The sequence below is a fragment of the Furipterus horrens genome, unplaced genomic scaffold (genome assembly GCF_987537825.1).
Source record: "Furipterus horrens unplaced genomic scaffold, mFurHor1.1.pri manual_scaffold_3, whole genome shotgun sequence".
Classification (NCBI taxonomy): Eukaryota; Metazoa; Chordata; class Mammalia; order Chiroptera; family Furipteridae; genus Furipterus; species Furipterus horrens.
In genome coordinates, this window is record NW_028327173.1 from 71,623,314 (window position 1) to 71,639,385 (window position 16,072).

General features: G+C 52.1%; 1 protein-coding gene across 1 annotated transcript in view; it reads right to left on the minus strand.

Annotated features, from left to right (window-relative positions):
* LOC150015292 (maestro heat-like repeat-containing protein family member 7) overlaps nt 1-12,253 on the minus strand; it is a 31,309-nt gene extending 19,056 nt beyond the window's left edge. Inside the window, exons 1-10 of the mRNA XM_090268288.1 lie at nt 12,216-12,253; nt 11,778-11,907; nt 9,863-9,958; nt 9,280-9,384; nt 8,917-9,052; nt 6,000-6,112; nt 5,482-5,658; nt 5,010-5,164; nt 2,738-2,876; nt 494-684 (exon numbers count right to left, since the gene is read on the minus strand). Coding sequence (XP_090124414.1) covers nt 494-684; nt 2,738-2,876; nt 5,010-5,164; nt 5,482-5,658; nt 6,000-6,112; nt 8,917-9,052; nt 9,280-9,384; nt 9,863-9,958; nt 11,778-11,907; nt 12,216-12,238 — 1,265 coding nt within the window. The 5' untranslated portion in view covers nt 12,239-12,253. The remainder of the gene's footprint in view (nt 1-493; nt 685-2,737; nt 2,877-5,009; nt 5,165-5,481; nt 5,659-5,999; nt 6,113-8,916; nt 9,053-9,279; nt 9,385-9,862; nt 9,959-11,777; nt 11,908-12,215) is intronic.
* Between the last annotated feature and the right edge of the window lie 3,819 nt (nt 12,254-16,072).

A 16,072-nucleotide genomic window follows, 5' to 3' on the forward strand; every position in this document is an offset into this window, starting at 1 on the left:
ATGTAATTATCTCCAAGACATAATATATGCTAAAAGCAAAAATGTGTAACTGTGTAAGGGTCACAGTTCCATTGGTAGAAAAACAGAGAAATAAATGTGTGCTTATCTTTGTACACACCACCTCTGAAAGGTCATAAAAGAACTCTGTCCTTCTGGGGAGGGTGACTGGGTGAAGAAAATATCTTTTGAGATTTTTACCATGTGCATATATTACCTACTCCAATTAATCATTTAAAACCGGATGTTCAGGCCTTAGATAAAACCCCCCTGGGGAGGGCCGATTCTCTCCCGCAGCCCAGCACTAAGCAGAGTCTGACACACAGCAAGGGCTCACAAATAGTTGCTGAACAAATGATTGCCTCTCATAGAAGTGTGGTTCTGTTTTCTCTTCCAGTCTCACAGCTGATTTCTATTTACCGATTGCCCTAAAGACTTTCAGAAGGGCCCTTGGGGGGGGGGGGCCCTCCCTGAGCCAGGAACAGCAGGAGCATACCGCACAGGTACGAAGGCAGACAGCTGTGCATCCTTCTTGGCGTCCTTGTGGGAACCCACGAGGCCAGACAGGTTGAGGTCGATGTGGTAATGGACCTGAACGAGCAAGGCCAGGAGCAGCTGGGGATAGATGCGCCTCACATGGTCCAGGCAGCTGTTGACGGACAGGAGCTCACACAGGCCGCTGGCTACCTGGGGGCAGAGAAGAGGCGTGTGGGAAGTCCTGGCCCACTGTCTCAGCATTGCTGGCAGGGGATGGACTGCTTCTCTAGGAGGTCAGACCTGGATCTTTGCTCTACTCTGGCGTGGCCTGGGAAAGCCCAGATCTCCCCGAATCCTGACTCCCACTCCTGGCTTTGTGGGTGAGCCCTGTGCTGGAGCTATAACAAAAGCCTGCCTCTTTGATGTTGACACACCCCTGGAAGATCATGGTGGTGGTCTTGATCCCACTGTGCCAGTGAGGGGACAAGAGCAGAGGGGTGATGGGGCTTGCCCAAGGGTCACCTAGCCCCTGGGGTGCAGGGCTGAGTCTTGAACCTAGGATTTCAGATATGGCTGGAGCGTGCCCTTCCTCTTCCTCTTTTATACCACAGACACACAGACCGTGCTTCCCCAGCTGACCCTTTACTTTTGGGCCATTAAGGTGGACTGCCCTCACTGCCTCCCCATGTGGCCAGCAGCTAAAAGAAACAAGCCACAGCCTGGAGCAGGAGCCAGGAAGGACCTGTTCTGAACTCCATGACAGCCTGCCTCACACACCTCCCCCGACACCAACCCTCCCAAGCCCTGGGAATTTGGCTTCATTGGCATTTGTCCCACCAGGTTCCCAAGGACCAAATTTGCACTCACCACTGCCCCCCTCCAACTTCCCCACCTACATTCACTCTGGTCCTGGCCTGGGCCCACCCCTCACACCTGGCCCACTGAGTCCTCCCTAACTTGCAGGACAATGTGGGGGCAGGGAGCAGGCAGTGATGGGTTGGGGTCACAAGACCTGATGGCTCTTTCTGGCTCCACCGCTCCCTGCCCCCCTTTGAGCCTCAGACTCATCTTCCATAAGGTGAGGTTACTGGGCCTCGTCCAGCCAGCCCCACAGCTGTGGTGAGAAGTGACTGAAGGAGAAGGGAGACTGCTTCCTAAAGGAATGATTGAAATCTGCGCCACCATGCAGCTGGCCCATTTAATTGTGAAGTGAAAGAGCCCATGACTTGTTCCCATGGAAATAAATGACATAATGTGGGCTGGAGGAGAACAATAAACGGCCCTTATTTGTAATTCACGGCTTAGGAAACCCTTTCACGCGTCCACTATCTCACTCTTCTCAACAGGTAAGACAGAGAGGCAGGAGTTATTACTACTCATTTTACAGATCTTACTAGGAAAGCTAAGGAAGGGGAAGTGACTGGTCAAGGTTACACAGAGAGGCAGTGGCAGAGCTAAGAGAGTCTCTTGGACTCAAAGCCTTTCCACTTGTCAGCAGCCCAAAACTAATACTTTATTCAAAGAAAACAGTCTGCGGTGTAGAGAAAAGCCTCTGGTGATGTGCATAAGGCTCTGCTCTTGGCTTAATCTTGCTCAAATGGTGTATTAATGCCACAAGGTAAAAATCTGCCCATGCCGTATCTATGCTCAAACTATGCTTGTTCAGCAAGATGCATGGATGAGTGACTGGAGAATACATGGGAGGAGTGAATTAAATGCCGAAATCAGGGAGGGCACGGGGTGCCTGATCCACAGAGCTCGATGCTGGGAGAGAGAGGCAGAGGGATCCGATGGGGAAGCACGGGATCTGGGTTTGAGTCCTGCCACCACCACTCAATGGCTGTGTGACCTTGGGCAAGACGCAGACTGTTCCTGAACAGGAGGACCTCCCTCTGTAAAGGATAATACCACCCACTCCTCCATTCCCCATATCTTTGCTTATTTGCTTCCCTCCCTCAGAATGTCTTGCTCTCTGCTGAGTCTCCAGAACTTACATGTGCTCAGTAAAGAATTGTTAAATGTATCAGTTGAACTTTCTTGAATATCTGCTCTGTGCCAGGTAAATGTTAGACGTTTACTATTCCAGGCCACTGACGTAACTGTAAGTAGCAGCCATTGATGGATCACAATCAAGAGCAGACAGACAGACACTTACCCAAGGCCACACAACTAGCTGCTCGCAGAGCAGCACCCTAGAAGCTGGGCGGGTTGAGTCTAGCAGGAGGGGGGAGGAGAAGAAAAGGGGCAGGCAGACAGGTCTCACCGCTAGCGGCTCGCTGGAGGCCCTGCCCTTCTTGGTGACAGGCTCCTCCTTCAGGATGACCAGGAGCAGGTTCAGGACCTTTTTGACATGACGGCTGGGCTTGTGCAGTATCAGCTGCCTCCACATCTCTGCTCCATTGCTGGGAGGTCGGGGGTAAGATAGTTATGGGGACCAGGCCCAAGCTGGGGCAACCCAGCTTCCCACTGGTACCCATGGGCATGCTAGCAAATTCCTGGAATGGTCCAGAAAACACTCCCTATGAGTCAGGGGGCTAACAGCGATACAAAACCCTATTTCCCAGGTATTATGCCAGGTGCTTTACAGACAATTTATTACTTCAGCAAATATCGATCATCTGCTATCGTCCAGGCACTGAGCATATCTCTGGGGATACAGATACGAAAAGACATTTAAGACATTCAGGGTCACTGAATTCTCACAATGACCCTCAAGGTGGGTTGTTATTGCCATTTTAGACATGGAGAGTTGAGGCTCAGAGAGGTGCAATCACCAGTATAAGACAACACAGCTCATGAGTTGCATCATCAAGAAGTGACCGGGTCTGGTGTCCCAAAGCCTGTGCTCCTTCCCCTAGGCCAAGGAGCCCTTTGGGGCCTGGACCCTGCATCTGTCACATGATATCAAGAAGCCCATGCCCCTGTCCCTTAGGAGGCAGTACCCCAGGCAGGGGAAGGCACCTGCGCCAGGCGGCACCGGCCTGCGGGCATTCCGATGGGCCGGTGAGCTATAGGGTTAACCCAGCCCTTTCTACCTTCTGGTGAGCCTCCCATTAACTTTCCAGCTCTGTTCCCCTGGAAACCTGATAAAGACAGTATGTCAACTATGTTGCTAGGTAACATTGTTTATGGTAAAAGTGACCCAACTGGTAAATTGCATCTGAGCTGGGAGGAACTATAAATTAACTATAAGAACCGATGGGGACATTGTAGCATTGAGCTTCCTGGGGCGACTGGGCTTGTCCCTGTGGGGACCCTGGAAGCCAAGTCTATAGAGTTGTTAGAAGAAATGCTAGTTCCCGTGTGGCCTGAGCCACTTAAGCTAAGGCAGCTCCCGCACCTTCCGCCTGAGACCCACGAGACCAACTCTTGGAACCAGGGCCAAGGCTGGGGTAAGGGAAGTGAAGCATCCAGGGCACAAAACGTAAGGAGTCCCTCACTCTCAGGCTCACACAAGTGCAGGCAGGCATGTCACCTGAGAGCAAGGGCCTCCTTGAATTTTGTTCCTGCTCCGTCTGGCCAGCTTCATGGCCTGCTGCAAGGTCTCCTGCAAAGAGGAGCCCCTGATGCCATCCTGTCCTATATCCTGAGTGACTCTGATTTCAAGTGTGGCCTCCGCAGCCTTGTGAGTCTGCATGTCTAGTGGCTCCAAGAAGCAAACCCTCTGCTGGGCAGTGCAGTCACAAGGTTTAAATTCTTGCAGGTGGGAGGACAGATATGTGTCACCCCAGCCCTCACCACTGATGTCCTTGGCTTCTGTGAATGACACCAACTCTCCTTAGAGACACACCCCATTTGCATAGCTCTGCACAATTCTGTTACCTTCACTCTCAACCAACCATCTTAAGATGTGGACCACATGCTTTCTGCCTTGATTTAGTCATTCAAAGGTGTGGGAGCATTTCCAGGGCCAGGAGGCTGCACCAGTCATACTGGTCTCTCCTGGCCATGAGCTCACCATTGGCCACAGTCCCCTCGGCCCATCAGACCACCTGCTCCCTGAAGGCTGAGGACACGGTGCGCCCTCCTGCACAGGCCCGGCACAACTGGCTGCATTACTCGGCACAACCACCCATATGGAGTGGGAATGCAGGGATTATTTCTTCCTTTGGCCTGTGGGGGAAAACTGAAGCCCAGAGAGGACAAGCAGGCTGCCCAAGACCACACAGCAGCTGAAAGCTGAGTAAGGACTATCACTCAGGCCTCCTTTCTATGGCATCATTATAGAGCTCTGGCCTTGGAGTTGGTCAGATCTGAGTTCAGGTCCTCATTTTGTTGCTGGCTCGGTGGATCCCTAGGGTAAGAAACTTCCCCTGAGCCTCAGTTTCCTCATCTGTAGAATGGGGTTATTGCACTATTAATGCTGAGCAAAGACAGCTAGCAGTGTTTGGGAAGTGCCTAATGGTTGTCGTAGTACCACAGATCACAGAAGAGGGGCCACCTAGAAAGGGCAAGGGATTCCTCTGGGTAGAAGGAGAGTCCCAGGCCAGCGTGGGGGCTGCTTCAACCCTCTGAGGCCAACCCCACCTTGGTACCTGTCTAGTGGGAGAGGGCACAGGAGCAGGGCGTCCACGACCTTGGTCATAAAGGAGCGGGCCAGGAGAGAGACGGGCAGCAGGGCCACCTTGCGGGCCTGTGGCTCCTGGATGTGGCTCAGCTGCACGTAGACAGCCTCCACGATTTCTGGGATCTGGAGGACGGCGGGAAGCCATGAGCACGCAGAGGGCCAATGGCGAGGCCAAGAGAGTTGTGGGGGCGTGGAGACGGAGGAGGAAAGGAGTGACAGGATAGAAGGGGACACAGGAGAGAAATGGGGAAGTGCGCAGAGTGCCTGCTCCTTCCCTGAAAGAGAGCTACTTGGTCTTCACCGCCCACCCCCACTGCCCCACACTGGATGGGTGAGTTCTTCCTCACCTTGAACTCAGCCACCACCACCCCTGCCTTACCTGAGGGACCAGCAGGCCCTGTGGGGTCTCCCAGCCCAGCCCCCACTCCCAGGGGCCTTACCACTTCCCGTGTCCTGTGTTGGTACTGCTCCAGCACTGAGCGGAGTGTCACCTCTGAGGCCAGCCGCATCGTCTCCCCTGAGTCTTTCCCCTGAGCCTCCGAGGCACCCTTCAGCCCTTCCAGGGCTGCTAGCAACAGGTCTCTCACCTGCTGGGGCCACAGGAAGTCTCTGAATGCCTGAAACAAAGGCACAGAGATGTTGGCACACATGGGCAGACCCTGAATGAGCCATACACAGATGCATAAACACCGCCAAGCACACCCAGAGGTCAGCAGGGAGAGCCCGCAATCTCTGGGGAGGAGCTGCAAAACAAGAGGCGACGTGGCCCCAGAGCTGGGTGACTCAGCCCACTCACTGTGGCTCAGACCAGAGGGGTCGTGGGCACTCAGGATGGCCCGTGTGGTCAGGGAAGCCTTCCTGGAAGATGGGATAGGAGGGGAGGGCATTGGGCAGGCTGGTGCTGCCCTTCTCCCCCATTCCCGGGAAGGCCCAGGGCTGGCAGGCAGCAAGCAGTCACCGTGATCACACGCGGAATGTTCTGGCGTGGGCTGACGGGGTTGTAGGGCCCCAGGAAACGCTTGTTGCTCTCATACAGTTCCATCTTATTGATCTCGTTCTTATCCCTGGCTTCTGTAAGAAGAGGACCTTCTCAGTGAGGCCTGATCACCCTTTCTCTAAAACTTCTTGTTAAACATAGATGTAGGAAGTGCATAAATCATAGGTACCCAGCTAAATAAATTTTCAAATGCTCAGCCTATCCACGTAACTGGCGCCTAGGTCAAGAAACAGAATGTGATCGGCACCTCAGAAGCCCCTCGTATGCCCTCTTTCAGTCCACTCTGTCCCTCCCCTGCCCTGGGGTAACCACTATTCCGACTTCTCAGCCCACAGATTAGATATCCTTACTGTTGGACTTCTACAAATGGACTCATATATTATGCGATCCTTGATGTCTGGCCTTCACTCAACATCATGTGGGTGAGCTTCATGGCCCCTGTTGCAAGCAGCATTGCTCCATTCATCCTCAGTGCTGCGCAGTTTCCCATGGTATGAATATACTACAATTTATGTATCTGTTCTACTTCTGATGGACATTTGGGTTGGTTCCAGCTATTGTGCATAGTGCTGCTATAAACACTCTAGTATGTCTAGTCATGTCTTTTGCTGACTATATGTACACATTTGCTAGGCAGATAACTAGGAGAGAAATTGCTGTGTCCTTGGGTAGACATAGATTCAGCTTCAGGGGATACTGACAAACAGCTCTCCATGGTGGAGGCCAGTGATGCTCCCACCGCAGATCCCGAGAGCTCCAGTGGCTCAGGTTTCACCAGCGTGCGGCACCGTCCCTTTCGTTTTTGCCATTCCGGCAGGCGTATGGCAATGCCTCTTAATCGGCAATCCCCCTGCTCCTGGCATTCCCAATTCCCCTTTTCTGCTTCCTTTTTTCTTTAGGACTCATCATCATCTGACTTACTATAGGTATTACTTTTTTATTTTGTTGTCTACTGACAACAAGAAGGTAAGTTCAACAGGGTGGATTATTTGATTAATTGAATTGATATTTATTTCTTCACTGCTGTGTCCCAGGGCATAGAATAGTATCTGGCACATGATGGTTTCTGTTTTCTACTGAAGGAAACACATTTCAGATGCATTTTATGAGCCCTTACTATGGCCTGGCCTGGGTCCTTCCTGGATCTCCCAGTGTAGGCAAGACATGGGCATGAGAAAGGTCCATCAGGTGGAGTGACCACATGAACCAAGTGTGTGGGTTTTTTGTAAAGGGAAGGAGCTTGGGACCTGGAATCAGGCAAACGCACGTTTTGTATTCTAGCTTTGCTGCTTCCTACGGTCAGGGGGTCCAGACAAACCACTTTTCTCCTGCAGAATCTAACAGAGTGGATTTGGCCTAGGCTTGCCAGATAAAATACAGGATAACCACTTAAATATGAATTTCAGGTAAACAAATAATTTTTAGTGAAAATATCTCTCAAATATATAATACTTTCAATCAGATTATTCATTGTTTATCTGAAATTCACACTTAAGTGAGTGTTCTGTGTTTTTATTTGCAAAATCTAGCAATACTAACTTGGTCTATGCTATTCCTGACGTTAAGGCTGATTATTGACATGACTTATACCCATTACTCAGGAGGTCTGAGTGGTTCCTGGGCAGCAGCGAAAATAGTCCAGGGGCCAAATCTTTGTCCCAAATGTTAGAGGTCAAGAAAAGCAGGGACACCAGACAGATCCCAAAGGCCTGAAACTAATAAGACCATCATTGTAGGCATGGAGAAAAGAAAACTTGCCCTGGCTGGTATGGCTCAGTGGATTGGGCACTGGCCTACCAGCCAAAGGGTCACTGGTTCAATTCCCAGTCAGAGCACATGCCTGGGTTGCAGGCCAGGTCCCCAGTTGGGGGTGCGCAAGAGGCACCCACATATTGATGTTTCTCTCCCTCTCTTTCTCCTTCCCTTCTCCTGCCTCTAAAAACAAGGAAATAAAGTCTTTAAGAAAGAAAAAAAAAAGCTCTATTTGACAAGTGCCTATAATGTGTGGTACTGAGCCGGTCTTTTTACATATATGATCTCATTTAATTTTTCAAAAAGCTTGCAAGTTATATGCTATTTTACCCTTTCCTACAGATGAATAAATCTAGACCTGGACAAGGAAAGTACTTGTCTGAGGTCATACAGCTAGGGAGGGCCAGAGCCAGGTCTTGTACCTAGGTCACTCTGCCTCCAGAGCCAGGACAGTTTAAACAACATGCCAAGGTCCCTTGGTTTGAGGCAGTGTTGGGACTGTGGAAAAAAGAAGGACACAAGTAATCGATGTTACGGTGCACTTCTAGGTGCAGTGCCTTCTGGGCACCTGTGTCAGCCCATGCTGCAACACTAGCTCCCTGGAAGAACATCCCAGGAATGTTCTCCACTTACAGGTTTGAACCACTGTGGTTCTAAGATAGAATCTGTTCTTTGTTCATTCATTCCATAAATATTCACTGAGCACCCACCGCGTGCCTGGCCCATGGCAAGCCCTTGGGGATTCATCGGTGAACAAGACACTGCCTTGCCCTGTCCTCAAGTGAGATTATAGTCTAGTGGAGAAGACAGACCAGGAACTAAGAGATTAGGGCTATCATGCCTGAGTATACATGGTTCCATGGGAATGTGAAAAGGAGAGTCACAGATTAAATTTGGAAGGATGAGGAAAAGCTATGATAGAAGGATTGCTTCAATCAAAATAGGTTTGTTTATAGCCTTTGTCCCTGGTCCTGTGGGGACTAATTCTTTGTACCTCCGCATACCCCATCAGACCCTGTGCTGGTCTCCACCATCTCCCACCCACCAGTGCCTTGCTACTGCCTTAGTCAAGTGCCTAGCTGAATGCCTGCTCAGAAGCTTTGCTTCAGAGGTGCTCTAGACTTACCTTTTCGGAGGTTCAGGATGGTATAAAGGATGGTGATGCCCTCCAGAGCCTCCCGGCCAATATCCTCATCGGGATCCCCGACGCGAAGGGCGAGTCTTCCCAGCACAAGCCCCAGGCCCGTGGATCCGAAACATACCTATTTGTGTTGTAATAATCTTAGGGACTGAGTCTTAAAGGTTCAATAATGCTATACAGTAAATGGTAAAAAGAGGTGGAATGTCTGTCCCTGATAGCGGAGCCCTCTGAGGATGGTAAGGGCCACCTGGGAATCTCTGGACAGGTTGGACAGGTGCACAGGCTCCCTCAGAACTGGGAATATTCTCCCCAGGAGGCCCCCCGCCCCATCTCCCAGAGGCCACTCACAAAGTAAGGCACAGTGAGAAGCGCGCACTTCAACAGAGAGACATTGCTGCTCACAGCACGAGCTCGTTCATGGGCCTTTCCAGAGTTCATCCAGGGCCCCAGGGGCTGTGAGGACAAGGGTAAGGCTCAGAGCTACAGGCTGGCTGCCAGCCCCTACTGCCTGGGTGGGCAGGCCAATCTTCACTGATCAGCTTCTGGGGAGAGCATAAAGACCACTCCCCGCAGTTCTTCTCTTCTTCTTAGAGCATAGGGAGTCATGGGGTCCAGAAACTGAGAATAGGACTGAAAGACCAGAGGCAGGATGATCAATGAGGAGAGAGATGAAAGATGGAGAATCGTGAGGCTCAAAGAAGAAGACAGGGGCATGAATGAACGGAGCAAAGATACAGGGGCCGCTACCATGGGAGTATGGAGGGGAGGGAGAGAGTGAAGAGGCACGGGTCTGGGACAGGGAGGCAGAACACTGGCACAAGATCACGTCCTGAAGTCAAATCACTCCTTCTGGGTCCAGCCCCCACCACCCCCTCCTCCTAAGCCAATCCTCCTTTCTTCTCCACCCTTCCCCTCCTCCCCGTCCCCTCACCTCCAAAATGCTCGTCAGCCCAGCAGCGATGGGACACTCAACAAAGAGAGCATTGAGCAGTGTCTGCAGGGCTTCCAAGGTATGACAGTAAAGGGTCTGTAGACAGGAGAAGGACCAAGCTACTAGCAGGCCTCTGGAGCAGACCCTCACCCCAGGCAACCCCTTGTGTGGACCCAGGAAGCTGCTCTTTGGTCCCACCCGAGACTAACTTAACGTATGATACTGGACACATTACTTCCCCTCCATGGGTTACAGTTTCCTTATCCACAAATTGGTCGTTATTATCCCTGCACTTTTTACCTTATAGTGAAGGAAGCAGACACCCAACATTCACTAAGAATCTACCATAGGCCAAGTAAGCAACAAATGAGAGGGTGAGTGGGAAAATAATCCAGAACTCTAAGAGCTAGGTAAACTTTTATTATTGTCTCTAGGGAAGCGCTCTGCTTCTTTGTTTAATTGCTACTCCTAGACTTAAATAGGTTTTCCAAGTCGCCTCTTCAGGGCCGCCATCTCTTCCACGCCCGGGCTCCTCCCCTGTCAATCACACCACAGGCCTGGGTTTTAGGAAGGTGCGGGCATTACACATACACAAGGCTGAGCTATGGGTTTGAGCCACTCTGGAAAGGCCCTCTCTCCTCCGCCTTCCCTTGTCCTGCCAGTTCCCCATGTCTGCCTCTCACATTGTTGTTGCCCAGGCTTGCCTCTCACATTGTTGTTGCCCAGGCTTCCTGAGTCTGTTCATTCACACCAGGGTTGCACCACAACCACCAAGCAAACCTCACTCTCCAGCTACGCCCCCCGGTCCTTCTCATCTGCAGCCCGGCACTGTGCAGCGCTGACCTCTGCTGGCTGGACCTGTTACTACAAGGGGGCCTCTGTCTTCCTGGGCCCAAATAAGGAATGCCCGCCCTTCCTCTGGGTCTTATCTCAGGGCACCACCTCTGGGACCCAGAGCCCTCTTACCGCCACATGCTCTGCCCCCACAGCTCTCAGCCTCACTTCTCAGCACTCTCGCCCGACCCTGGGCTCCAGCCACACCGCCTCAGTGTCATCCTTGCTGTTACCAGGTTCTCTCCATCCTCAGGCCTCTGCACAGGCTGTTCCCTCTGCCCGGCATGCTTTTCCTTCTGCCAGTGCCACTCCCTTCAGCTAACAAGCTCTTCTTTAACCTCGCAGCTCCAGCACCAAGAATCCTGAACCCCCGCCCACCTAGGCCAGGTCCCCTCCATTCCAGGCTCTTCATAGCAGCAGTACTGCTTGCTTGCAGCACTTACCAGTGTTGTAATTTTGCATTAACTGCATAATTCTCTGATAAGGTCTATCTCACCCCTGCCCTTGCCCCTACTCTATCCCACCCCTGTGCTTCTAGTAGGCCCTCCATTAATATTCAATGAATGAAAGGATGAATGAATGAATGAATGAATGAGCTTTACTCTGAGCCGAAACACCACTCCCTTGACTTCCCCCACTGACCCTACACCCTACACTAAAGGTCACCTCTGACCGCTCCTCCTAGGACAACTGCAGAGGTTGAAAGGTTTCCATGTGTTTGAGCTCCTTGAGGTCCTGCTTCTCTGGGCCACAGCCAGTCTTTCTTCCTTGTGACCTAGCCCTCAACCAGCCTCCTGTCAATCCTGGCTACCTCCTCTGGCCTTGCCAATGCCTGCCCACCGGCCTCTCACTGGACAGGGCTCAGAAGTCAATAGAACCCTCCAGATGAGGGACTGATCCCTATTCCAAAAATCCGTTCACTCACCAAACATCCCTCTCACACCAAGAGAGGGTCAGCACATTGCCCCAGGCCCTGCAACTCGAGCAAGCACCCTTCCTTTCCCTGCTGGGAGTCCTACCATGTACCTCACTCTGAGGACCCTGGACCACCCTAGGACCCACCGGGGAGGGCCCTGCTTACCCGTACGGTCTCAGCCTTGGCCTCATCTTTCTCCTGCATGGCCTGCACAGAAGGCAGGAAGAACACACTCTTCACACATGTGTTCACCAGCTCTGACATTTCCCAAAGATCCAGCACAGGATGGCTGTGACTGGTGAGGAGACAGAAAGCAAAGGCATAGAGTGAGGGCGGCTGGAGCTATGAATGCAGGGCTGGGGCGAGGCTACCTCGACGGGGTGCCAGGCGTGGGCCTGAGATTCAGATCCACGAAGGGTGAGGTGAGGTGGGGGGAGGAGGGAAGTGGGTGTGGAGGGCAGACAGCCCTGGGAGGGACTGGGCACGGGGAGAGGAGAAGACCCAGGAGTGGGGTTAGGGCACAGCAGAGAGGCTCCAGAAGACAGAGGCGGACCCCATGGCAAGAAGAAGAGGAGATGGGGGTCGGGGAGGGGCTGTGGACACCTCAGCTGCGTCAGAGTCTCCATGGCCTGCTGGCGGACGGGGCTGGAGAGGGAATCCAGTGGCTCCTCCTGGATCTGCCTCTGAGCAGGGCACACAGAAGGGCCGATGAGGGGAGCAGGCCGCTGCAGACCACCAGGGCTGCGGCTACCCCTCCAGGAGCAGCTACAGCAGCCCCTCAGCCTGGGCAGAACTCCCCACCTCCACGCTCTGGCAGCCTCCAGTCGGGGGGAGCCAGCTCACTGCTCAGACCTGTCTGGAGCCTCAGTTCAAAGCCACCAAAACACCCCACGTTCTAACCAGCTGCGTCTCTGAAGCCTCATGGTGGGGAGGTTTATTTAAACCACAGACCAGCCCAAAGCAAAAACACCACAAAGGGCCCTCGAAAGAAATCCAGTTGAATTCCTTTTAAAATGTTCTTCTAATTACTTCTCACTTTTGATTTAGTACCTACAGACAATAGGTGCTCAATTAATATTAGTTAAATGAAGGTATCAAGGGCAAGGATATTCTCCCTCTTTAAGGGACTCAAAGCTAAGTATGATTTTGGAAACTTCTCTGCTTATCCCCACCCAGCACATGCTGGTGGATAACTGAGAAATGACTGTATTTAGCAAAATGATAAGAAAATTCCCCACCAGAACTAACTTTTGGTATTAAGTAATAAAACTGCTCCCAGGTACACAAAGCTTTACAGTGAACCATTGGATTGTATCCTCCCCCCCCCCGCCCACCCCCCCCACCCCCCCAAGCAGTGACACAGTCATTGTCACGGATGAGCAGAGTGAGGCTCAGAGAAGGGACCTGACTTGTCTGGGCTCCCTCTAGACAGGCAGAGAGCAGTTAGAGGTGGAGCTGAGACTCAAGGCCAAGTGCCCTGCCTCCTCGTCTCTCCTCTCCCCGCCTAGCCCCCTGTCTCATCAGTGGGTAGACTCAGGACTTCCGCTCCTCCCACCCCAATGCCACAGACCAGATGTGGCTCTCGCACCATCATCTTCTTCACCATAGTCTTCTTCTCTCCTTCACCTTCCAGCACATCCTGGCTCTTCTGGAGGGTGACGACATTCTCAGCCTCGGGGGCAGCAGAGGGCAAAGACACAGGGTGAGAGGCACACTGAACCCAGCTTTCAGGGACTGTCCTCACCCCTGCATCAGCCACCCGCCGCCTGCAGGCATGCCAGCTTGCTCCTCGCCAGCTGCCAGCCCCAGCGTTGCTCAAGAGAAATGAGAAACCACAAAGGGAACATCTGGGGAGTGGGTGAGACTTGAGAAGGTGACCGCAGGGGTGTGTGGATAATCCTTGAAGTCCAGCGTTTGGAAGAGGACAGATATCAGGGGCTGCAGAACTCTCCCCCTTTGCCAGTCAACTAAGGGAGAAGCAGCGGCTGCGGGGACAGAAAGGGTCCCCCACACCTCAAGCTGAAATATCACCATAAGTAATACCTCCTATGGGCCCTCTGCTATCTACCCTTCTTAAGGACACGTCCTAATCAGATTAAGGCACTCTGCTACCTGAGAGAGGCCACACATTTACTAATGTCCAATTCATCTATTCATTCTCCTTATCTTAGGGCAGAAGAAGGAGAAAAAAACATGAAATAAATAAAATAATGAATAAAATAACTTCATATAGTAAAGAAAGCAAAACCAGGTAATCAGATGAACAGTGTGGTGGGTTCAAGATCCCACAAGTTCTTTCTTACTCTGCCTATCAAGATGGCTCTGGGCTCATCCCACCACTCGTTTGGACCAACACAAGGCCATGCCAGTGCTGCTGTGCAGTTTCTGGCCTGACCCTTCCAGGAACTGGCAACTCTTCCCCTCTGGAACCCAGCTGCCATGGAATGGCAACATCAGGTACACAGAGACTTGGGAAGATGGGGCCATCTTGGATGTTCCAGGCCCCCTCCCCCAGTGATCTCTGTCTACACCACACAGAGCAGAAGAACCACCCGCTGAGCCCAGTCACACTTTAGAATCATGAGAAATTGGGCCCTTTCCATCCTTACTTCCCCGGCTGTCAGAGTGAACTTTTAAACCACTAAGTGTTGAGGCAGTTTGTTAAACAGCGATTAATGACTTTGGCTACTAAAGTGACGGGAGAGGGATGGCTCACTTAGAACCAACTGTCCAGGAAAGCCTCTCAGGGCAGATAATATTTCGACTGAGTCCTGAATGACAAGAAAGAGGTAGCCATGTGAAAAACAAGAAGGAGCGTCTGTCTGTCTCTCCAAAGTAGAACATCATTTCGCTAGTATATCTCTAGTGCCTGAAACAGTGCCTGGCACATAGCAAGGGCTCACCTAAATTTGCTGAGTGATTGCAGTAACAAACTCTTTCTGTGCAGGGACCGTGCTCAGTGCTGTGCCTACATTATGTAACACAGACCTCACTTACTTAGGCCTATCTTATAGGAAGAACCTTCCTGACAGAATAACAAGTGCAAAGGCCCTGAGGTAAGAATGAGTTTGGTATGGAACAGAAGAAGGCTAGTGTGGCAAGGGCAAGGTTGACAACTGGAAGAATGCCGTGGGGTAAAGACAGATGCTTCCCAAATGCAAGACCCCTTCATAGTTCTGTCACCTTCTCCCCACCCCCACCCACATGCTGCATTGAGCTGGCCTCTGAATCAGCCTGAGGGCAGGGCAGGGCCTCCCCCCTATAAGTCCTGACCTGGGTGGATCCCCTACCTCCAGACTCTGTCCGTCAGCCAGCCTTGCCCACATTCTGTGTGTCATACTCGTGTTCACCAGCCTGTCCCGTCTGCCCCAACTGGCCCTCAACAAGTCCTGCAGACACTGGCTTTCTCTGGCCTCCCGAGGCCTGGTGCGTGGCCAAGACCTGGGTCAGGCCTATGTCCTGAAACAGGCCATTTCCAGCCTTTCTGTCACCATTACAGACCCTCTCACAATTCATTTAGTTGTTTAGAAAACTTACTGAGCACCTCTGATATGCCAGGCACCACAGCAGATGCTGGGAATACAGCTGGGAATAAGACAGATGAAAATGCCCAGTGCACAGGAGATACATATAGCGAGAGAGACTGATAGAAGATGGAAAGCATCTTGTGCTTTGGATGGTGATGAACACCATGGAGAAAAGAGGAGCTGGGCAGAGAAACAGGGATGGCTGGGGCTGGGGCTGGGGCTGGGGCTGGGGAGTGGGGGCTGGGGGGCATCCCAGGAAGTCAGCTGTTTGTTGGGCAGGATGCATACCAGAGTCATTTTGTTGTCATCCTCTCCCTTCCCTGCCATGTTCACCAGGCATGAGGCCACTTCATCAAAGGCTTCTGCATGTCATTGTTTCGATGAGGGAAGAAAAGAGTAGAAAGATATAACATACCTAGGGGGCCACAGTCCCTTCTCCCCTCCCCAACTGGGCTTCTCTAATCCTCACTCTCCCGGCAGCCAGACTGGGCTCCCCCTACCCTAACCCTTCAATGGCGCCCCAGTTCACTGAGCATAAAATCAGCATCCTTGTCAGTGCCTTCAAGGCCCTGCCAGGTCAGCCTCCCTGACCCCACCCCCAGCCTTACTGCCGCTGCTCTCCCTCACTCACCATGCTCTGGCCACACTGGCCAGACAAGCTTCCAGGCTCAGGGCCTTTGCACAAGGCAGTTTCCTCTACCTGGACCAATTCACTGCCACGCCCCCTTGCCCAGGTCCTACACCTGTCCTTCAGGTCTAAGCTTGCCTGCCTCTCCTCAAAGAGGCCTCCCCTGACCTTTGGGTTAATGGGGGTCCCACTGTGATCCTCTTGTGCATCATCTTACTCTCTTTTTTCAACCATTATCACAATTTATAATTAAACTCTCATTTGTTATAGTAGATACCTGCTATTTTGTCAGCCCCAGGTTTGCT